Source organism: Xenopus tropicalis, chromosome 4 (genome assembly GCF_000004195.4).
Source record: "Xenopus tropicalis strain Nigerian chromosome 4, UCB_Xtro_10.0, whole genome shotgun sequence".
Classification (NCBI taxonomy): Eukaryota; Metazoa; Chordata; class Amphibia; order Anura; family Pipidae; genus Xenopus; species Xenopus tropicalis.
Window position 1 is genome coordinate 19,779,745 of NC_030680.2, and position 23,044 is coordinate 19,802,788.

Genomic DNA, 23,044 nt, shown 5'->3' on the forward strand with positions numbered 1-23,044 from the left:
TTTAGGGGGGCACTTGGCTAAAGATAGGGTTGTATGGGGGCACTGTACTTACTGAGGTTTATTTAGGGGGGCACTTGGCTAAAGATAGGGTTGTATGGGGGCACTGTGGTTAGAGGTATACAGGGGGCAGTGTCTATAGAGCCTGGCACAGTGGCTGGGGAGGGGTAAATTGGGGGCACAGTGAGTGGGGTTATTGGGGACAAGTTGTACAGGACAAAGGGGCACTTTGTATTAGGGCAGCACTGGGTGCTGAGTATATGGGCAGTTGTATGAAGGCAGATATAGGTGGCACTGGGTATAGGGGCAGTGTATAGGGTATTACTTGGCACTGGGTACAGGGGCAGTGTATAGGGTATTACTTGGCACTGGGTACAGGGGCAGTGTATAGGGTATTACTTGGCACTGGGTATAGGGGCAGTGTATAGGGTATTACTTGGCACCGGGTATAGGGGCAGTGTATAGGGTATTACTTGGCACCGGGTATAGGGGCAGTGTATAGGGTATTACTTGGCACTGTGTATTGGGGGTACTGTATTGTGGGCTACTGTGTATTGGGGGCTACTGTGTATGTGGGCTACTGTGTATTGGGGGTACTGTGTTATTGGGGGCTACTGTGTATGGGGGGGGATAAACTGGTACTTAGTTAAAACTCACTTATAACTGACTGCCTGCTCTCTAAATTTGTATTTTAATGTAGGAGTTGCTATATTGTTTTCCTTAGGTCGTTCAGTATGAGGGTATAGCACATTTTTGTGCACCCGCCATTTGATCTATATAAAAGGAGAGATTTTTTTTAAATGGGGTGTGTTAATTGGGGCGTGGTCAAAAAATTGCCGCGCTGCGCGCGCGCCGAGTCTTTTTGTCCCTCTTTTCATTTTTCAAATGTTGGGAGGTATGTCCTAAACATAAATCTGTGCAATAACAACATATAAGGTGAAGTTCCCCTTGAAATGAGAAGTATCTACCCTATCTTTAGCCAAGTGCCCCCCTAAATAAACCTCAGTAAGTACAGTGCCCCCATACAACCCTATCTTTAGCCAAGTGCCCCCCTAAATAAACCTCAGTAAGTACAGTGCCCCCATACAACCCTATCTTTAGCCAAGTGCCCCCCTAAATAAACCTCAGTAAGTACAGTGCCCCCATACAACCCTATCTTTAGCCAAGTGCCCCCCTTAATAACCTCAGTAAGTACAGTGCCCCCATACAACCCTATCTTTAGCCAAGTGCCCCCCTTAATAAACCTCAGTAAGTACAGTGCCCCCATACAACCCTATCTTTAGCCAAGTGCCCCCCTAAATAAACCTCAGTAAGTACAGTGCCCCCATACAACCCTATCTTTAGCCAAGTGCCCCCCTAAATAAACCTCAGTAAGTACAGTGCCCCCTACCGGCCGCTCTGTACACTGTGCCCCACACACCCCTCAGCAGCCGCACTGCCCCCCGAACTTTCCCCTCTGAGACTCTGCCCCGCACTCTCTGCCCCCCTATTCTACCACTTTAGTCCTTCAGTTACCCCCAGAGTTCCAGGGCAGCTGGTAGCGCAGCTCTGGGACTCAATCTCCTTCTCCGGCCCCGCCCCCTCCCTCTGCCCAGCTACGCCCCTTTCCCTCCCCTTCCTCCTACTATTTTGCTTTAGAAGCGGAGAAAGAGACAGTCGGCATAACGAAGCAGCCGACGAAGGATGAACATCTCCAGCCTGCGGATCCCGCTGTGCTGGATAGTTCCATGAATGTCCCGCAATGCGGGACATTCATGGAACTATCCGGGACAGCGGGACGCGCCATAAAAAGCGGGACTGTCCCGCGAAAAGCGGGACAGTTGGGGGGTATGTTTAGGATACCAACCTGAGACAGTGTCACATTGCAGAAAAATATCATTTCACAATTTTGACTGAACAACATATTCATTTAGGGTCTGTTTGTAAAATGGGAGAACTGGTCGAGGGTGTGAGTACTTATATAAGGCAGTGTATCCTGATGTGTGTAGCAGAGAGGGCCGGTACATATGAGCTCACAATCTCTTTTTTCCTTCTCCCCATAAAGTGAAAATTGTGAGCGATTACGAGCGATTACGAGCGATTTCTGAGCGACTTTGGCGAGATTTTTTGTCTTTTTTTTAGAGATATTCAGCGAGTTTCCAACTCATTTTTGACGTTTCTTAGGAAATAACATCTTCCATAGACGTCTGCTGATATCTCTTTTTTATACCCAACTGCTCTTTTAAGAGCAAGAAGACTGGGGCGCAATGCTATCCTGCGCCCCCTGGAGGAAGGTAAGGGAGCCGCTATGGTTACATTTGAATGAAGGGTCTGGATGTACAGAGTATAGAATGTAACAGAATCTTTCTCTTTTCCCTCAGCGAGAAGCAGGATCCAGACCCCTCTCCGAGATTTATAAGGTGAGTAAAAAAGAGGGTAAAACTGTGCCCCACTCACTGCTACTGCTGTAGGGGCTGCAGGTTTTGTACCCCAGGGAATATTATGTTATCAATAAAATCCCCCTTTTATTCTATTTTCCAGCCTCCTGATGGTCGGCTGACCAAGGGTGTGCTCCTCGGACAGGGCGGCACTGCAGCCGTTTACAAGGTAAGGGGTCAGGGGTGAAAGTGCTGCCCCTGCTGTGCCCAGGATCCCAATCGCTAATAACCAGATAGTTCTGTGCCCTGAGCCTAAAGAACAAACACCGGCTCATCACACATTGGGCTGCTTTAGGCAGGCATATCAGACTGCTGTTTTGGGGCCACATGGGGCCCTTTCTTGAATGTAAGTGACACCTTTCTGTCTGTGTTACAGGGTCTCCATCATCGAAGAGGAGTGGTGGCTGTGAAGATGGCGAACATCAGCTGGGTAGGGAATCTTTCTAGTTCCATTCTCCATAATCATTCCTATTGGTGGGGTTGCCTATGGGAGCTAAAGGTTTTTTTTTATTATTCCACCCCAGGATGAGGAGTCGGTGCGCAGGGAGCTGAGGTTTCTCCGGCAGTTCGGCGGCCACAAGAACGTCGCCGATTTCCACGGAGCCTATTACCAGGCTCCACTGCGGGAGGGCCAATCGGAGTTCCTGGAAGTAAGGAATTATTTGCTGTATCTTGTTCCTCCCTCTTGTGCCAAAGAGATCTCCATTGGAGGAGATATAATCCCCGGCCTGACACCATTTCTTTCTATTGCAGGTTGTTCTTGAGTTCTGTGAGGGAGGCTCCCTCCATGATCTCAGCAACAACAACGGCCAATCCCTGAAGGAGCCCTGGATTGGCTACATCTGCAGGGAAGTATTAAAGGTAAGGCCAGAATAACCCCTTAAAGACTCGTCTATGATTCTGCATTACATATATATTTATTTATTCTTTACAGATCATCATTCTGTTAAAATGTCTTACACTCTTGGGAATATTTAGATTTATGTCCGTTATATTCTTATAACCTACATCTCAATCCCCCCAGGGGCTCCACCACATCCACCAGCACCGGGCCGTACATAGGGACATCAAGGGCCCGAACATCATGCTGACGAAGGAGGGGAGAGTGAAGCTGAGTGAGTAAAACTTCATCATTCAGGTTTTTATTGTATTGCATTTAAAAAAATGTATTTTTTCATTGATAAATATAATCTGTCATTTCAGTCGACTTTGGACTCTGCTGGGACCTGGACCCACAGACTGGACTGTGCAAGGAGCCTGACGGGACTGCACACTGGATGGCACCCGAGACCTTTAGGTGGAATGGCGTGGAACCGGCATATGACACCAAAGTGAGTTGTACCTATAATACTTGGCACAACAGGGTGCATTTACCTATCAATGTTAATGGGACATAGAAGCAGTGGGAGGAGCCGATGGCACTTTCCTTCAGCCTCTCCCCTCCTCTCTGCACAAATGGGTGCTGCGTTCAGTTAGGGGCAGTTCAGGTTACAAGGGAACTAAACATTAAGCCATTGGGGCCATTTCTTCCATCAGTGCTAGGTAGGCCCGGATGGGGATTCACTATAGGCCCTGCTATTCCAAGTGCACAGGGGCCCAAACAGCTCCCCACAAGCCCAATAAATAGTGACTGTCTATGGCATCTTACAGCAGCCCCTCTGGCATTTGCCAGAACCCACAGATTGCCAGTCTGGGCCTGGTGCTAAGTGGCCCAGTTCTAATTGATTCTACATTTTCCATTCATTGTATGCAGGCACTGATGGAAGAACCACCCCAGTAACAACTGAATAACCCACTAACCCAGTTCTCTCCTTCTAACGCTGTTTGGTGTCTCTTTTCCAGTGTGACATCTGGTCGCTGGGGATAACTGCCATCGAAATGGCCGAGGGAAAGCCACGTAAGTAAATCACAACAATTGTGGGTACTTGTGGATATTTATTCTATACTTTGAGCAGCAGATATTCTGTAGCATAATGGGAAGAACTGGGATTTATTTGCTATTTTCAGCTAATATACCCCCTTTTTTCTTTAGATGAAATAAATAGTACAGTATATTGACATGGATGGATCTGATATATGCATTTTTGTCTTTCAGCACACTGCGACATTCGTAATCCAGACGACCTCATAATCAACGGCCAACCACCGCAGCTTAGAGCCAACACCTGGTGAGTCCTTCCCAGCTCATGTCACTAGATGTTCCCATAACTCAGAGCTGAACTGAATGAAATGGGCTCTGTATTCACCAGATAAAGCTAAAAGCTCTTTTTCCTTTTTTCCCAGGTCTCAACAATTCGTGTCCTTCTTGGACTCCTGCCTGAAGAAGGATCCTGCGGAGCGATGGAGCGCTGAGGAGCTCCTGCAGCATCCTTTCATCGCTGGACTGCCGCCTAAGAAGATCGTCAGGGCTGAGATTCGGGAACACCTTCAGGTCCCGCAGAAGCGGCCATCCAGGATATACACCATCCTATGTGGTACGACTGCACCATCACGAACACTAAACTGAGAAGCTGTTGGGCTTATTAAAGTGGCGCTAGGGATAATGAACATATTTTGAGGGCTACATCACCTGAATATGACATTTTAGTGTAATAGGGACAATGGGATTCTAAGACAATTTAGGGAAAAAATGTATTTATAGGAAAAAATAGGAATTTAATTTGAGTTCTGATTATTTTTATCTATACAGGAGTGAAGGAAGCAGCTCTGCGGGCCAGAGCCAGTGCCAGAAAACAGCTGCGTCGCACTTCTTACTTCTGCGCACACAAGACCTTGGCAGAAGAAAAAGCGGCTCAGCAAATGGCACTGGAGGGCTTTCCTTGTTGTTGATCCTGTGGCCAATAACATCTAAAGCCCAGGATGAGTCTCTGCACTAACATCCTAGGAGAAACACCCACAGAGAAAGGTACCGTCTCCATTAAATTTCCCTATACATTGGTCCTATAGAGCCTTAGGCCAACACTTTTTACAGTATATAGTTCAAATGGTTCATTTTAGGCCCTCCTGTCCTAACGGACACTCTATAATTAATTGTATACACATATGAAATAAGACTCTCAGCATCCTCACCTTGGTTAATGGTATTTGTATAGAGGAGGTTTTAGTTCAAACACAGCTACACGTCTGATATCCCAGAGCTGCCACCCCAAGGGGGTGACCTATAAAAGTTTAGACATATACATGAATCGGTATTATAAGTCTCTTTTTTCCTGCCTCACCCCTTGTACTGTTGCCCTATGCAAAGGAGAATTCAGTGTGAGCATAAAATCCTTTGTAATGCCATTGTTCTTACTGAATATTCATAATGATACATTACTTATTGGTTTTCATTCTATTTTACAGCTCCACCAGCAGTGCCTGCGCCTCCATCGGAAGCCCCAGGAGTATCTAATTCTCAGACACCCGTAACTCCACCAGCGGCGCCTCCTTTCCCAATTACAGCTACACCACCAGCAGTGTATGTAACACCCTATACACAACCTCCACCCACCATCTCTATCTCCCCTTCAGCCATAGTTCAACCAGTGGCACTTTTTTTCCAACATTTACTTTGAACCAGCACAGAATTTACATTTCAGTAGTGGTGCCCAATTTTAATATCTGCAGCTCCACCAGTTGGATTCCTGCTTTTAGAGAGCACAATTCCAGCAGCGGCACCTCACTTTGTAGCTCTCATTCTCCTTTTCTTTCTTTGGCTCCACCACCAGCCCCTCTTTCTTTTCCTGCTGCTCCTCTACCAACAGACCACCATACTAATACATCATACAGTATTTACAGTTCCACCAACCTCAGCTCAAACAGTGCATCCACCACCGTCAGTCTTAGCCTCCAACATCTACATTTCAGACAAGCACAGCTCCAACACCCCTCACAGCCCCCTACAGAGGCTCCTCCCTTCACAATCCACTAAAAATGCTGCCCATACATTAGATAGCTTTAACAAACTGACATAAACCATTAGTAGAAGTTGATACAGGGACTTGTCCGATTGCCCATTGGGAGTCAGGAAGGAATTTTTCCCCCTCTGAGGCAAATTGGCTCCGGCTTCAGATGGGGGTTTTTGCCTTCCTCTGTATCAACTACTAAATAGGAATATTCCATATACACTAAAACTTAAAATAAATGAGTCCTTTCCAACCTAAATATGCATAACTTAAACACATCATATCTAAACTATAAATAAATATTTTAATACATATTTGAATGGTGTTTTGCATTTTTATAGTATTGCCGGGGAAGTTTAGAGAGGAAGGAGACCTGTGGCCGTCACTGAGCTCAGAGCGTGGCCAAAGCCTTGAAGGGCAATTTCAACTCAACACATATTTAAAATTCACATAAAATGATAGATAGTGCATTTGTATATCTGGGTTTAGGAAGAACAGACTTATTATTAAATTAATACCCTTAGTACATTTTGGGCTCAAGAACCATCCCATAAATATGTCTCTGCCATTAGTGATCTTTGGACCTAGGAGAAACACACCCATAAACATGTCTCTGCCAATAGAACCCTTTGGGCCTAAGTGAAACAGAACCATAAACATGGCACTGTGAGCAGAAGACTATTGCCCTGGATGAAAGCACCTGATAAACACGCCATTGCCATGAGTATTATTATTGGGGCAGAGAAATGGCAGGTCCCAACAGGCAAACAGGTGATTTAACTGCATGGGGGGGGACATGCCCTTGATCTGCATGGGCTTTCCATCATTAGCAGTCACGTAATAAATTTTAATGTAGAGACTGGAGGCTGTTAGTGGGTGGGGGGCCATTTGTTAGGAACCCACCATTGGCTATAACTTTGCCCAGCACGTGCGCTTTGGTGCTGCTGAAAAGTTCTCCTGTGTTTTCGAATGCATTGGTTGGAAAGGCAATTGGGCCTGTTTCCGGCATTGCCTGGTAAACAAATCAGGTCTGCAGGCAAACCAAGCTCAGCACCCTTTAGAATCACTATGGACGTTATATGGTCTCTCCTTTGTAACAATGTGCTACGATGCTATGGTATAGCACAATCTCATTGGTAAGGTGGCGGGTGTGTAATTTGGGAGTAAAGAGATGTAAGACTGAAACTTAGCAATTTTTATCCATAATCCCACCCAACAGTGCTCAGAATGATTGGTCTAAAAAAGCAAATGTTTAGCTAAATATTACAGTAAAAACCCCTTCAATTAAATGAGGCTTGCTAGCAGGGTCCAAGGGCCACAGGTGATAAGTGGGTTGATAGTTGGGCCCCCTTGGTGGGGATGGTCCTATTTACTTAGAATGGGCCCACATGAACAGAAGAACGTATCCTCTGTAGCCAATCTCTCATTGTGGCCCTCTCCTCCTCTCACATTGTTCCTGGCTGCAGTATCAAAGCAAAGGTAACAACCCCACATTGTCAAACAAAAGCAAAATAACACACTAACCTGGAAGCAAATGGGGGGAGGAAGCAGCTTCATTAAGATCACTGCAGCTGGAGGGACTGGGAATACTCTTCCAGGAACAGGATGGAGTCCAGGTGCTACAGAACAGAAAAACATTGTTTTTAGTGGTTATTACACGTGGCTGTTCTGCAAGCCAACTCTATCAGCCCTATAAAAAGGAAAGGTAGAGCGATTACTAAATTGACCAATGGCAGCGGGCCAATGTGCAGCACTCCCAGGCAGATAACATGGTGCGCATGGAGGCACGGCACCCCCAGGAATGGATTAGTAGACAAAGAAGCAACTAGTTAGAATCAGCAAATAAAAGTGCTCAAAAGATTTTCCTAGTTGAAGCAATCAGTTTGCTCTAAAAAGGCTTACGAGCTAAATGTCGCGGCTGGAATGGGATCGTCTGGGACGTGTCAGGTTTGGGATACTCTGGTTTTCGGTCAACATCATCCTTCAGCGAAGGGGCTATGGATGGAGCTATCACAGGGTCTGGGATTAGTGCTGCCAGTTTGGCTCTCGATACATCCTAGAAATAAGAATGAGACATTACTGTCAATAAGTTAGGAGTGAGGCATAGACACATTTTCTTGTGCTAATTGACAATACTGCAAACCACCAATAGCAACCAGCCATATCTGTTCCTTTATTATTTAATCAAGCAGCAGTTTGCTGTTGCCTGAGAATCTTGAAAAAGAGAAGCAAAGGTGAAGGGAGTGAAAGAAATAAATGTGTCTCTGCTAGGTATAAAGGCATGGGAGCGGTAGAGGATGGCAGCTGCTGGCACATATACTAGAGACACATATACTAGAGACCAAAGATACATAATTCCCATAATGGAGTAAAGGCGGGATAGCTATATGCAGGTACAAACCCTGATCACAACATACCTTGTATCCCAAAGCTTTCAGTTCATTTGTGGAGCAGGGGTACAAGTCCATAAATTTGTATCTATCCACAAGAAGTGCCGTCTCCTTCCCTTCATACTCCTCCTTGAATGCTGTGTATCGCCTTTTTTCCACTTTCAGTATACTAGCTAAATCTCCAATGTTACTTTCAAAGGCCAGGAAGCGTGCCCAAATCTAACTGCAGAAATCAAGGGGGGAAAAAACAAGGAAATTCAATATTCCCAAATAGAGACAAAGTGAGGTTTCCAGTTTGACAGACATTGTATAAAGTTCACATTCAGCATATAACAGCAGCATTATGCAGCTTCGCTTTTGCTGTTCTTCCCATCCCTCTTCACTTTTCTCTTCCCCTGTGTTGTCCTTGTACACTTGCACGGGGATGAAGCCTGAGCCATGAGCAGGCAGGATTTAATCTGAGCAGGAGAATGGCAATACTGTTGCAAGAGAAGCAAAACTTGCACAGGGGCAGTGTATGAACTGAATAGAGTTTTATTGGAATTCTATTCTATTTAAATATATGATGTTTCCCATGATATAGCTGAGGGTACAGGGCTGCTTAGGGCTCCACTGTGTAAAGCTTTTATGCTGCACTGGGAAAAGGATTATAAAAATCTCGAAGGCCTCCGATGTATCCTGGACTAAAGTAAAGTAAAACTTTGAAAAGAAGGTCTTTGATTGTAAAGATTCTGCTTTCATGATACAATCAGTTATAAAATCTTGTATTAGGAGATGTCAAAGGCTTTGCACTCCTGTTGCCGTGAACAAAACACAGCCAATTGCCAGCACAAGATGTGAGGCACTTACATATTGATGAAATGCAGCACTATTTGCCAGTGACTGGTACATTGTTATTAGGAGGGGAGCCTAGACCCAGCCCACAGCATGACTGATACATCATTTCCCATGACCATTACGGGACTGCAAGTGGTGGGCCCCTGATCCAAGAGAAGGTTAAACAATGTATATTTACTCTCACCTTGCTACAGTAATACTCCATTAAGGCTGCAGTGACGTAAATGTGATGTCGGGTCCTGGGATCTTCCCTGGCTTTCTTGAAAATCATTCTCCCAGATTTGATGCCCTCAGCTCTCCTAGCAAACTCCATGTACTGAATATAGACCTGACAGAAAAACATAAAGAACTATGAGAACCTTTTCAAACAACTACAAAAGACCTAATTTCATTGTGGTAAGATCAGTGCTGCAGTAATGCCATACAGGATAATAAAAAAGATGATTAGTGATGGGTGAAATGTTTCGCCAGGCATGGATTCATGGTGAATTTCAGCGTTTCGCGAAACAGATGAAAAAATCTGCCGCGGAAAAATTCGCCGGGCGACAAAAGAATAGCCGCGTGACAAAAGAATAGTCACAAGCGACAATTTTTTTGTACACGCGACATTTTTGCCGTTTCGCAAATCTTTCAAAAGATTCGCGAAACGGCGAAAATGTTGCGTGTACAAAAAAATTGTACAATTTGTCGGCGAAGCGAAACGGACAGATTCGCTCATTACTAAAGATGATCAGTCTTACCAAGGTGGGATCCTTATCTTCTATGGCGAGTAATCTGTTGTATATGCTGTGTGTTTTTTCGGCTCTGGAGAGAGAATAGAAGGTTTTTTCCATATTTTGTATGGAAGTTAAGTTTGGCAGTTAAAAGATTAACAAAAGCAATTGAGAATATGTAAGCCTTATACACCCTAATTTTGCAGCGCTAAAGTAAAGAGACATCCAACCAATAGAGTTTTAATGCATATCTTTGAGACATTTTAGCAGTCTTGAGCAGTAATAAAAAAAGCTATACTAAAATCACCAACATCCCACTAATATAAAAATGAATATACCTTTCCATCGTTTCAAAAGTTTTATAGGTGAAAAAAAAAGAAAAACACAAGCATATTTCAGATGTAACCTACGAGGTAAAGTAAATTGTGGGTTTAAAAGATACTAAATACTGCGCACTGCTGTGCTTCTTCATGTTCTTGTCTAAAGCTGCCAATCATGGGAATCACTAATTTGGCACGAGCCCATACTTGCTCAAGTCTGCCGCACCAAATTCACAAAACACTGATTAAACTCGTTACTATGTAAAATAATAAGGGTAAGCACAAGTATTAGCCCCAGATTTTAATGGTATTTGTGTAGAGAAAGTACAGTTCCCATAAATGATGTATGCATAGCCTACAATCACACTTTCTTTTAATATTGTATAAAAATATACAATAGATGTAGCATCCCAAAGAAAATACTATTCACATGGGTGGAGTGGGAAGGTAGAGTATGAGAACTAATGGGGTCCAATAATGTTGTTCAAATAATGGAAAATATAAAGTGTGCCTAAAGGCCAGTGACTGACTGTGCAGGGAACCCTGAAATAAATAGTGCGAGAAAGGCAGCATTTTAAATTTAAACCAAACCTCTGATTGGCGTCTCCACCCACTTTTTAAAACCTAAAAATGCAGTCCCATAGGGACCCTGGTGTTATTACTGTGAGAATGGCAGCGGGTTGGATTTCTGCCAAGTCAATAGGTAAAATCTGATTGGCTGTCCACCGCTCCGCCCACTTTTGGGCATCCAACAATCATCATATTTTCATTCAGGCTGAGCCCATGGCTATGTGATTCAAGTTTGGGGAGTGTAGCCTCAAAGCTGTAATATTGACAGCAGTTTCAATTTCCCCATAAAAGTCAATGGGTGAAATTTGATTAGCTGTTGTTGGCCCCTCCCACTTTGTGTCATCCAACAAATGTCTCTGTTTCATTCAGGCTGACCCCATGAGTATGTGATTCAAGTTTGGGGAGTGTAGCCTCAAAGCTGTAAGAGTGACAGCAGTTTGGAAATCTTCCCTGTAAAAGTCAATGGGAAAATTGGGGGGTTCGGAGCGGCGCCACAAAAATACAGGGGGTGGGAGCGCATAGAAAAGAACAAGCAACCTGCTTCGCTATAGGGCGAAGAAGTGTGGGGAGTTTGGGTGTTGTACCCCTAAAACTGTAGGAGGAGTAGCGTTTAGAAAATGGGGGGCGCTAAGAATAATAATAAGAAAAAGCGGAAGAATAAGCTGAAGGGGAAGAACAGTCCGTTGGGATTTTCAAGCTAATATAACTCTGACTGTGTGGGAACATTTTAGAATCTCCTGAATACAGCCACCTTTGGTACTCAAGAGAATACATAATGTAACCCTATGTCACTAAACCTGTGCCTCGCGAATGAGAATGCTCCATGCATCAAGGTCATACGGATTGTCTTCCAATTTCTTTTCCGCTTTCTTCACCTTTTCCGGAACATATTCAGCAGCCTTGTGGGGAGAAAACAGATAACAGGATTATGAACAGAATTACAGGTAATTTGGCTATCCGTCTATCAAGCAGTTTCTGATACATTTTGCCTGTACCGATTCAGCAATAACATTTTACACATTCCATAAAATTTACTATATAAAAACTACTATATAGTTTAAGTCGCTCTGGATGTGTAATTGTAATATGGCATTCACACATCCAGCACCTTTATGAAAGAGAACCTTCAGTGAACTAAAAGCATACAGTAAGCAGCTTTGCTCAAACATACCCAATACCTTTTATTTAATGTCAGGGCTGCCCAAGAGAAGGACTGCAGGCTGGATATTGCCCCCCACCATGAATTTTTAAGGGGCCCAGTTTTACCCAGGAGTGCACAGAGCAATAATCAACTAATTATAGAATGGACACGGCAGTCTGATTTGGATTTCTCCACTCGCCAGCTATCTGCCTGAAAGCTACTGGCATGTAAGGAGGCTTTGCCCGACCTCTGCACGTTGGTTTGGGTGCAGCCGCAGAACAACATCAGGAAGCGCAATTAACAGACACAAGCAATTTATGGTCACTGTTTGCCACTGTACGGCAGTGACGGTAAAAGATGTCAGAGCGCCACTAAACTAAGAGACAGGGAATCAGACTTAGCCCTTAGGTCACATAATCATTGAATGGGTTAAGTCTAAGCTGTCCAACTGGAGGCCCCAGGGGCCAGATATGGCCCTTCAAAGTATTCTTATGGCCCCAAGTCTGATTAAAGTGTATATAATGTAACCCCGTTTATTAGAAAAGGCAAAATCCCGTACAGTGCAGGCTACTCACAAGCTTGTGTTATAAAATGGAGCCTATCTCTTTCTTTTGTGCTCCTGAGGAAGCGTGATCAGAATCCAGCTCAAACAGCGATCTTGATCCAATATAGCTATAGCTCAGCGCGTTTCACGTGATGCCGCCGCGCTTCCTCAGGAGGATGAAAGAAAGAGATAGGCTCCATTTTATAACACATGCTTGTGAGTAGCCTGCACTGTACGGGATTTTACCTTTTCTAATAAACGGTGTTACACTATATACACTTGTTTCTCTTTTTTATCGTATTGTTGGAGAGGAGGAGTTCATTCACCCCTAACAATTGGACCTTTTGTTGATTTTTGGTATAGAAACAGTTAAGTCTGGTGAGTGCGCACACTTACCTAACAATCCAGGGTGGAGGAATTTAAGTTGCACTAAGCATTTTAAAAGGGTTTTAGCGTGTTACACATACACTTAGGGTGTAATATCTTATATTTAGCCTTTTACACTATTTGTTTTATATTGTTTTTATTTTTCATGCACTTCCTATACGGTTGTTTCGGATACGTCTTGAGGCCTTATTGAAGTGGACTCTGTAAGGAAGCTGCAAGCAATTTTCAGCACATCACAAAGAAGTTTTCATTTAAAGGGACCCGTTTAGCGCTGAGTACTATTGTCACATAGGCAGATAGAGACTGCAGCAATGACTTGGCACAAGAGCTGGGGGGACTAAGCTATAAGAAATAAGGCCTATCAAGTATAAGGCTTCTGGGAAACTTTGGGCCTCCTGTTGCTCAAGAAAGGGAATGTACTACTATTTTATCTTTTTTTTTTAATTTGCTTGTATTTTTTTCCAGCATTGCCTTGTGGTTTCCTTAATGAGGACAGTGAAGGTAAAAATGCCTTACTAGGACACTGCTGACATAGTGTGCATTCGCTGCTCTAAACCTGTACACTGAATGGCTTCCCAAATGTAGTCGTGTCTTGCACAAGTTAGAAGGTAATTGGATAAACAAATAGCAGGAGGGAAATTGGGCTCCTCCCCCTGTAAGTCACCTGTCTAGATTTACTATAGAAGAAGAGAACAGGACCAAAGACGATTTATACCAAATGTGCAAATGATTTTCTTTATTTATAGCTCAACATTGTTTAAACTGCACCCGTCTACATGAGTTTTTTTAAAAAAATATCCTTAATTTCTTGTGCCAGGGCATATTTACCACAAGGCCATGTGTTTAAATTCTTCTTTGAAATAAGTCTGAATCTTTGATCTTCCTCCGAGCGTTCTTGAGATCTCACATGTACGGATACTGACTGAGTTTCGTAGGCTCATTGGACGCCATGATGTACGAATGGGATGGAACCATTGGTTTGAACTGAGTCTGATGGATGGTTGGGGAGGGTAAGAGGCGGGGATTGATGCCCACGGCAACTTGGTAACGACGCCACTAGGGTGAGACAGACTGTAGGTCGGGTGCTGTAGAATAGGCCTTGAGGTACATGGAGAGGCAAGAAGGTGGGCTACGGGTGCGGCACTGCTCAGCGATGCGGATGGGGGGTACGAGAGAATGGCAGGCTGTCCTCCAATGTGGGTGCTTCCTGCCAGGTGGGTGGGGCCGGTGGGAGGGTGAGAGCAACTGTGGGTGGGACATAAGCCTTCTTCCTTGTGTTGTTTCCATTCCATTCCTGATGACCAAATACAAAATGCTGCACCTGTCAGACAACAGGGGAAATACCCATATTTATTAGATAGCAAAAGGTTCTACTCACTTACAGAGATGAATTCTACATAATATTTGCACTGCACTTGGTCACTTTGCCCCAGATTACCCCAGGGCAATAGCGAATGAGACCAAATAAATGAGACAACAAATGCTGCCGTTAGTCTGACATCAGTAGTAGGAAAGCTTCTGGAAGGGGTAATAAGGGATAGGATAGTTGAATACATTGCAGTTCACAATACTATTAGTTTGTGCCAGCATGGTTTTATGCCTTTTATGAGGAGGTGAGCAGGAACCTCGATGCTGGAATGGCAGTTGATGTCATCTACTTAGATTTTGCTAAAGCGTTTGATACAGTACCTCACAGAAGGTTAATGATCAAATTGAGGAATATTGGCCTAGAACATAATATTTGTAATTGGATAGAAAACTGGCTGAAGGATAGAGTACAAAGAGTGGTGGTAAATGGAACATTTTCTAATTGGACCAGTGTGGTTAGTGGAGTACCGCAGGGGTCAGTCCTTGGTCCTTTGCTTTTTAACTTGTTTATTAATGACCTGGAGGTGGGCATAGACAGTACTGTTTCTATTTTTGCTGATGACACAAAATTGTGCAAAACTATAAGTTCCATGCAGGATGCTGCCGCTTTGCAGAGCGATTTGACAAAATTGGAAAACTGGGCAGCAAACTGGAAAATGAGGTTCAATGTTGACAAGTGCAAAGTTATGCATTTTGATAGGAATAATATAAACGCGAACTATCTACTGAATGGTAGTGTGTTGGGGGTTTCCTTAATGGAGAAGGATCTAGGGGTTTTTGTTGATAACAAGTTGTCTAATTCCAGGCAGTGTCATTCTGTGGCTACTAAAGCAAATAAAGTGCTGTCTTGTATAAAAAAAGGGCATTGACTCAAGGGATGAGAACATAATTTTGCCCCTTTATAGGTCCCTGGTAAGGCCTCACCTTGAGTATGGGGGGCAGTTTTGGGCTCCAGTCCTTAAGAAGGATATTAATGAGCTGGAGAGAGTGCAGAGACTGTAACTAAACTGGTTAAGGGGATGGAAGATTTAAACTATGAGGTGAGACTGTCGAGGTTGGGGTTGTTTTCTCTGGAAAAGAGGCGCTTGCGAGGGGACATGATTACTCTGTACAAGTACATTAGAGGGGATTATAGGCAGATAGGGGATGTTCTGTTTTCCCATAAAAACAATCAGCGCACCAGAGGTCACCCCTTTAGATTAGAGGAACAGAGCTTCCATTTGAAGCAGCGTAGGTGGTTTTTCACGGTGAGGGCAGTGAGGTTGGGGAATGCCCTTCCTAGTGATGGGGTAATGGCAGATTCTGTTAATGCCTTTAAGAGGGGCCTGGATGAGTTTTTGAACAAGCAGAATATCCAAGGCTATTGTGATACTAATATCTACAGTTAGTATTACTGGTTGTATATATATAGTTTATGTATGTGAGTGTATAGATTGGTTAGTATAGGTTCTGTGCTGGGTTTACTCGGATGGGTTGAACTTGATGGACAATGGTCTTTTTTCAACCCTATGTTACTATGTAACTATGTGCTGCTATACACAGTGCTGGAATAGCCACTAATACACAGAAATGATTGGCATAAAATGATGGAGCTGAGGCACCAAAGGACCCCCCTGTGTCAAAACAGGATGGTGCGGTGCAAGGCCTAAGTATTAGCAGGATACACAGTTATACTTTCACATATAAAACATCAGGGAGGGTAAGATTAACACTTTTATTCTTGTATGACTCTATTCAATATTCAGACTTTCCATTACATAAATAGCATTACCCCTCCCAGTGTGATACAGCTGCCTACATAGGGAGCACGTCAGCATAAGTTACTTACTAACTCACTGGTACATCAGGCAAATCTACTGTAAATTAAAAGTTATTTGATTGTTGTGCTTCCCACTGGCATCAATGGTAAGGGCTGCAAGTATCCCATGGTGTATAGTTGTCACTTGAAAGCCAGGACATTAAGGTCCGATTGCCATCTTGGAGTCAGGAAGGAATTTTTTCCCCTCTGCGGCAAATTAGAGAGGCTTCAGATGGGGTTTTTTCCTCTGGATCAACTAGCAGTTAGGCAGATTATATATAGGCATTGTGGTTGAACGTGATGGACATATGTCTTTTTTCAACCTAACTTACTATGTTACTATGAATACAATGGGGCCACACTTAGCTAGTAATCAGAATGACCAGCCATTGTGAATAAGGTCCTCCTATCTCCAGGCTATCCAGATGGGCCCAGACCCAGTTATATCTGGCCGAAAATCAGGCAGAGATCTACCAGGCAGTTTTAAAAATCTCATTGGGCGAAGATCACATTCATAGGTTTATGTGGTCTTTGTCCTGTGGGTCTTTCGTGGCACCACTTTGTGCTGTAATTCAGGCACAGATGTGCTTGTTTAATGACTTTGACGCTAAATATATATGGTACCGTGTTTCTCACGCACACATGAACAATCTTGTTGCCCACCCCATCCTCTTTACATTACTGCGCCTATAACCGCCATGATTTCACCTTATATTTGCTATAGATGCAGGCCATTTCCTTCGCTGGCGTCTGATAGGGAACATCCCGGCACATAAATACACGGGAGATTTATGGTGAGCATGGAGACCAACTTTTCCAAGCTAGAAAGCTAAAAATAGCAAAGTAAGACTTTAATCCTGGCTGCCTGTATTAACATGGCATAGCACTCAGGGGATTGTGGGACCCTGTCTGTATAAAAAAAGTAATAAAATCACGTAAAATTATGATTTTGCCAAAGTCCCCTGTCAGGTCTGTCGATCAATAGGCAATTAAAGCGTGGCAGTTACACGTTCAGAATAATCACAATGGTCCCTGACTGTCATCTGGGAATATTGTTTCAGCCCAGAACCCAAGCAAGGAAATGATAATAAAGGCTCAATCAGATCAGGGCCAACTATAGTCGGGGCAGCACAAAACAAATGTTATTTATAAGTGCAACTCTCAATCTTATGATAACCAACCAAAGTTGTACTTAGTAACAACTTGACTTCTGGAATGGCACTTGGGCAAAACAAAAACTGTATAGTACATGCACCCAGCCAGCAGGACATGAGGCGCCCTCTTACAGGGCCAGATTTTTGCTGCCCCTAGGCCCCCTGCCCCTCCCTTACCACTTGCACCTTCTCCCCCCAGCCACCTTCACCCCCTCTCACTAGTGAAGGGCGAAATTTTTGCCAGGCATGTATTCGCTGCGAATTTCTGCATTTCGCGAAACGGATGAAAAAATTTGGTTTACGTCCAAAAATTGTCACCGGAATCAAAAAAGAATAGTCGGGGGCATCAAAAGAATAGCTGCGCGACGAAATAATAGCCACGGGCGACAAAAGAATAGCTGTTCGACAAAATAATAGCCGCGGGCAACAAAATAATAGCCACGGGCGACAATTTTTTTGCCGCACGACATTTTCGCCGTTTCGCGAATTTTTTGCCGTTTCGCAGATCTTTTGAAAGATTTGCGAATTTTCGGCAAAGCGAAACGGAACAGATTCGCTCATCACTACCTCTCGCCTATCTATTGCTCTAGCGCAATCGCTTACACTGGGGACTGGGAGAACGGGAGATTCAAACGCCTGTCAAAATCTCCTGCCCGATCTCCAGTGTAGGTGCAGCCAATGGGCGGCATGCCACGCCATGATTTCTGCTGCCCTAGGCCCAGGCCTTTGTGGCCTACCCCCTACGCCACCATATTTTGTTTCAGTTCCACCTGGATAATCCTGGTATCCCAGTCTGACACTGTTCTGTAATTTGAAGCACCTTAAGACTGGGAAATACTATTTATAAAATGTCAAAAAATGAAGAATTGTAGCTATAACTATTATACTAAGATAAATGGCATTGCTGTATATTGAAGCTTTGTAGATAACAGGTTTCCAGATAATAGATTCCCATTCCTACAGCAACAATCTATACCCCTACGGTGCCATGGACCTTGTAGACAGCGCCAGATTTGTTATCTACTCACATACGGAGTAGTGGGGAGAGGTGCGTATGTGATCAACATCTGTATGTGAGCAAAATTTCAGTGCTGCTTGGGCAGTATGTGGCCCCTAAATTTGTGCTGCCCTAGGCCCGGGGCTTCTTGTAGGGTTGCACAAGGACATTCGTGTAATGAAAGAGATTAAATATTAACGACAAGGGGATGGGTCAGAACTGTGACACAGAAGGCATACCACATACAGGTATGGGATCTCTTATCCGGAAACCCGTTATCCAGAAACTTCTGAATTATGGGAAGGCCATCTCTCATAGACACCATAATAAGCAAAAACACATAATTCTAATTTTAAAATATAATTTCCTTTTTCGCTGCAATAATAAAACAGTACCTGTACTTGATCCCAACTAAGATATAATTACCCCTTATTGGGGGCAGAACAGCCCTATTGGGTTTATTTAATGGTTAAATGATTCCCTTTTCTCTGTAATAATAAAACAGTGCCTTGTACTTGATCCCAACTAAGATATAATTACCCCTTATTAGGGGCAGAACAGCCCTATTGGGTTTATTTAATGGTTAAATGATTCCCTTTTCTCTGTAATAATAAAACAGTGCCTTGTACTTGATCCCAACCAAGATATAATTGATCCTTATTGGGGGCAGAACAGCCCTATTGGGTTTATTTAATGGTTAAATGATTCCCCTTTCTCTGTAATAATAAAACAATACCTGTACTTGATCCCAACTAAGATATAATTACCCCTTATTGGGGGCAGAACAGCCCTATTGGGTTTATTTAATGGTTAAATGATTCCCTTTTCTCTGTAATAATAAAACAGTACCTGTACTTGATCCCAACTAAGATATAATTACCCCTTATTGGGGGCAGAACAGCCCTATTGGGTTTATTTAATGGTTAAATGATTCCCTTTTCTCTGTAATAATAAAACAGTACCTGTACTTGATCCCAACTAAGATAAAATAACCCTTTATTGGGGGCAGAACAGCCCTATTGGGTTTATTTCATGGTTAAATGATTCCCTTTTCTCTGTAATAATAAAACAGTACCTGTACTTGATCCCAACTAAGATATAATTACCCCTTATTGGGGGCAGAACAGCCCTATTGGGTTTATGTAATGGTTAAATGATTCCCTTTTCTGTTATAATAAAACAGTACCTGTACTTAGTGCTGGGCGGTATGACCAAAAATTTATATCACGGTATTTTTCAAAATTATATCGGTATCACGGTATTTGACGGTATTTTTTTTTCCCCATGCATGATTAGGTGACCACCCCAAACACCCGCCACCCGCACCCCCCCCCGCCACCCCAAACACCCCCCCCATCTGCACGCAGCCCCCCCACCCACACGCACCCCCCCACCCCACCCCAAACACCCCCCCATCCGCACGCACCCCCCCACCCCCCCATCCGCACGCACCCCCCCCATCCGCACACACACCTCCCACCCCAAACACCCCCCCATCCCCTTCACATAAATATAACACCCCATCCCACCCCCCCCAAACACAACCCCATCCCCTTCACATAAGTATAACCCACCCACCCCCACCCATCCCCTTCACATAAAATATAATTACTGGCCAGGCACCCCCGACAGCTCACATTGGTATGCGACTCTGAATGCGTCCTAGCGATGGCGCTTTTGTAGAGTGTGCGCGCTGACGTCACGTGCGCGCTAACGTCACGTGCGCGCTGACGTCACGCGCGCACCCGGAAGTATTCAGCACACCGGTATGTCGAAAATTCATATCGGTTTCAAAAAAAAAACCGGTGATCGGTTTTTACCGGTATACCGCCCAGCACTACCTGTACTTGATCCCAACTAAGATATAATTACCCCTTATTTGGGGCAGAACAGCCCCATTGGGTTTATTTAATGGTTAAATGATTCCCTTTTCTCTGTAATAATAAAACAGTACCTGTACTTGATCCCAACTAAGATATAATTAGTCCTTACTGGAAACAAAATAATTCTATTGGGTTTAATTAATGTTTTATTGGTTTTTTAGTAGACTTAAGGTATGAAGATCCAAATTATGGAATACCCTTGGTCCCGAGCATTCTGGATAATGGGTCCTATACCTGTACTAGAACAGCGGTTCTCAACCTTCCTAATGCCGCGACCCTTTAATACAGTTCCTCATGTTGTGGTGATCCCCAACCATAAAATTATTCCTAAGACCATCAGAAATATGTATTTTCCGATGGTCTTAGGCAACCCCTGTGAAAGGGGGGTCCCGACCCACTGATTGAGAACCTCTGCTCTAGAACGTTAAGTGCCCCCAAGCGCTATTAAACCCTGACCACTCCCAGTTACGGCCCCAGTTACACACTCAGCTCAGCCTGTATATACAGTTGCTTTGGGTTTCAGGCTTTCACCATTAATTTGTGCACATACAATGCGGAATAGGAGGCTTGGCCAGTGTCGGGCTGGCCCCCAGGATAACAGGAAAACTCCCAGTGGGCCCTCCTGCCCCTCACCATTTGGCCTGTGCCATGGTCATTCCCTATTTCTGAATGGGAACAAAGGAGAAATAGAAGAATAGACACTAGCATGGAAATAAAAGAGACAAGGAGAATAAAAAGGTTGTGTAAGGAAACATTAGCTTGGAAAGTAGGACTGGGGTGTAAGGTTCTCTGGTGGCCCCTGGGTTCCCAGTGCAACACTGAGCTGTTACTGTAGATGAGAGGAGGGCCAAAAGCACGAAACACTGGGCAGCCCATAACTCATACGCCATTATTTCCTTATGTTTATTCTTTTGTCATGAGCAAAACCCCCGAGCAAAGGCTGGAGACTTGAATGAAATAAGTGCAATTGAAAGACTTCTCTCCTGTTTACCTTCCCTTGATACTTCTTCCCTCCCTGTGCGTTCCCGCCGGTGCCCCCCGCACCCTGCCCCCGGGTAGCCGCCATGCTACGAGCCGACTCTCTCACTCACTGACGCACTCGCTAAACACAAACCATAGAGAGGAAATGAAGTCTAGCGGGAGGGTGTGGCTAAACCGGCCGACGGCTTTGGAACCTCCAGACTGTCTGTATGCATGTACGGACTCTATGGCCCGGCTGAGCGTTACCCTGGCAACCGTGACAGCTCTGTGGTTGTAGCTAGTACACTGTGCGGCTTGTCCGCGTTATGTGTGGGTTTTGTTATTGTAATGGTAATAAAATCGTTTTAGGGACACTAATTAAAAGCAGTCTATAGCCAAGGCTGAGGTGAGGTGGGCACAACTAAAATTTGAACTGTAAACCAAAACCAAATGTTCAGCTGAAAGTCCCAGCATCTCCCCTGCAGCTCCAAGTAGGCTACAACTCCCAGCATCCTCTCGACAGCCATGGGTAGGGCATATACTGGAAATACAGGGGCATATACTGGAAATACCTAATGGTTATTCCATAATATTTATATATTTTTTGTACTCTGATCTGTGCTCTTAGCCCTGTGATGTGGGATTCCAGGACAAGTACCCTAAAATCAACCTTGAATACACCCTTTATGAAAACCTGGGTATAGCACCTGGGTATAGCACCTGTGTATAGCACCTGCGTATAGCACCTGGGTATAGCACCTGGGTATAGCACCTGCGTATAGCACCTGCTTATAGCACCTGGGTATAGCACCTGCGTATAGCACCTGGGTATAGCACCTGCGTATAGCACCTGCTTATAGCACCTGGGTATAGCACCTGCGTATAGCACCTGGGTATAGCACCTGCGTATAGCACCTGGGTATAGCACCTGCGTATAGCACCTGGGTATAGCACCTGCGTATAGCACCTGCTTATAGCACCTGGGTATAGCACCTGCGTATAGCATCTGGGTATAGCACCTGCGTATAGCACCTGGGTTTAGCACCTGTGTATAGCACCTGGGTATAGCACCTGGGTATAGCACCTGCGTATAGCACCTGGGTACAGCACCTGGGTACAGCACCTGCGTATAGCACCTGGGTATAGCACCTGGGTATAGCACCTGGGTATAGCACCTGCGTATAGCACCTGGGTATAGCACCTGCGTATAGCACCTGCGTATAGCACCTGGGTATAGCACCTGCGTATAGCACCTGGGTATAGCACCTGCGTATAGCACCTGGGTATAGCACCTGGGTATAGCACCTGGGTATAGCACCTGCGTATAGCACCTGGGTATAGCACCTGGGTATAGCACCTGCGTATAGCACCTGGGTATAGCACCTGCGTATAGCACCTGGGTATAGCACCTGGGTATAGCACCTGGGTATAGCACCTGCGTACAGCACCTGCTTATAGCACCTGGGTATAGCACCTGGGTATAGCACCTGCGTATAGCACCTGGGTATAGCACCTGCGTACAGCACCTGCTTATAGCACCTAGGTATAGCACCTGCGTACAGCACCTGGGTACAGCACCTGCGTATAGCATCTGGGTATAGCACCTGCGTATAGCACCTGGGTATAGCACCTGGGTATAGCACCTGGGTATAGCACCTGCGTATAGCACCTGGGTATAGCACCT

The 23,044-nt window shown here is 44.5% G+C and overlaps 2 protein-coding genes and 1 long non-coding RNA gene across 3 annotated transcripts in view; all 3 read right to left on the reverse strand.

Annotated features, from left to right (window-relative positions):
• The window catches only part of arl14ep (ADP ribosylation factor like GTPase 14 effector protein), a 63,379-nt gene extending 53,530 nt beyond the window's left edge, over positions 1–9,849 (reverse strand). The window contains exons 1-4 of the mRNA XM_031899787.1: positions 9,710–9,849; positions 8,716–8,911; positions 8,201–8,354; positions 7,823–7,917 (exon numbers count right to left, since the gene is read on the reverse strand). Of these exons, the coding sequence (XP_031755647.1) occupies positions 7,823–7,917; positions 8,201–8,354; positions 8,716–8,766 (300 nt within the window). The 5' untranslated portion in view covers positions 8,767–8,911; positions 9,710–9,849. The remainder of the gene's footprint in view (positions 1–7,822; positions 7,918–8,200; positions 8,355–8,715; positions 8,912–9,709) is intronic.
• Positions 9,850–11,486: 1,637 nt separating this feature from the next.
• LOC101734659 (cleavage stimulation factor subunit 3) overlaps positions 11,487–23,044 on the reverse strand; it is a 39,905-nt gene continuing 28,347 nt past the window's right edge. Inside the window, exon 7 of the mRNA XM_004914226.4 lies at positions 11,487–12,027. Within this exon, the coding sequence (XP_004914283.2) occupies positions 11,920–12,027 (108 nt within the window). The 3' untranslated portion in view covers positions 11,487–11,919. The remainder of the gene's footprint in view (positions 12,028–23,044) is intronic.
• LOC116410303 lies at positions 13,909–21,563 on the reverse strand. Its single transcript, XR_004222262.1, has 2 exons — positions 21,392–21,563; positions 13,909–14,521 (listed from the first exon to the last, which is right to left on the reverse strand). It is a non-coding gene; the product is annotated as an uncharacterized LOC116410303 (long non-coding RNA).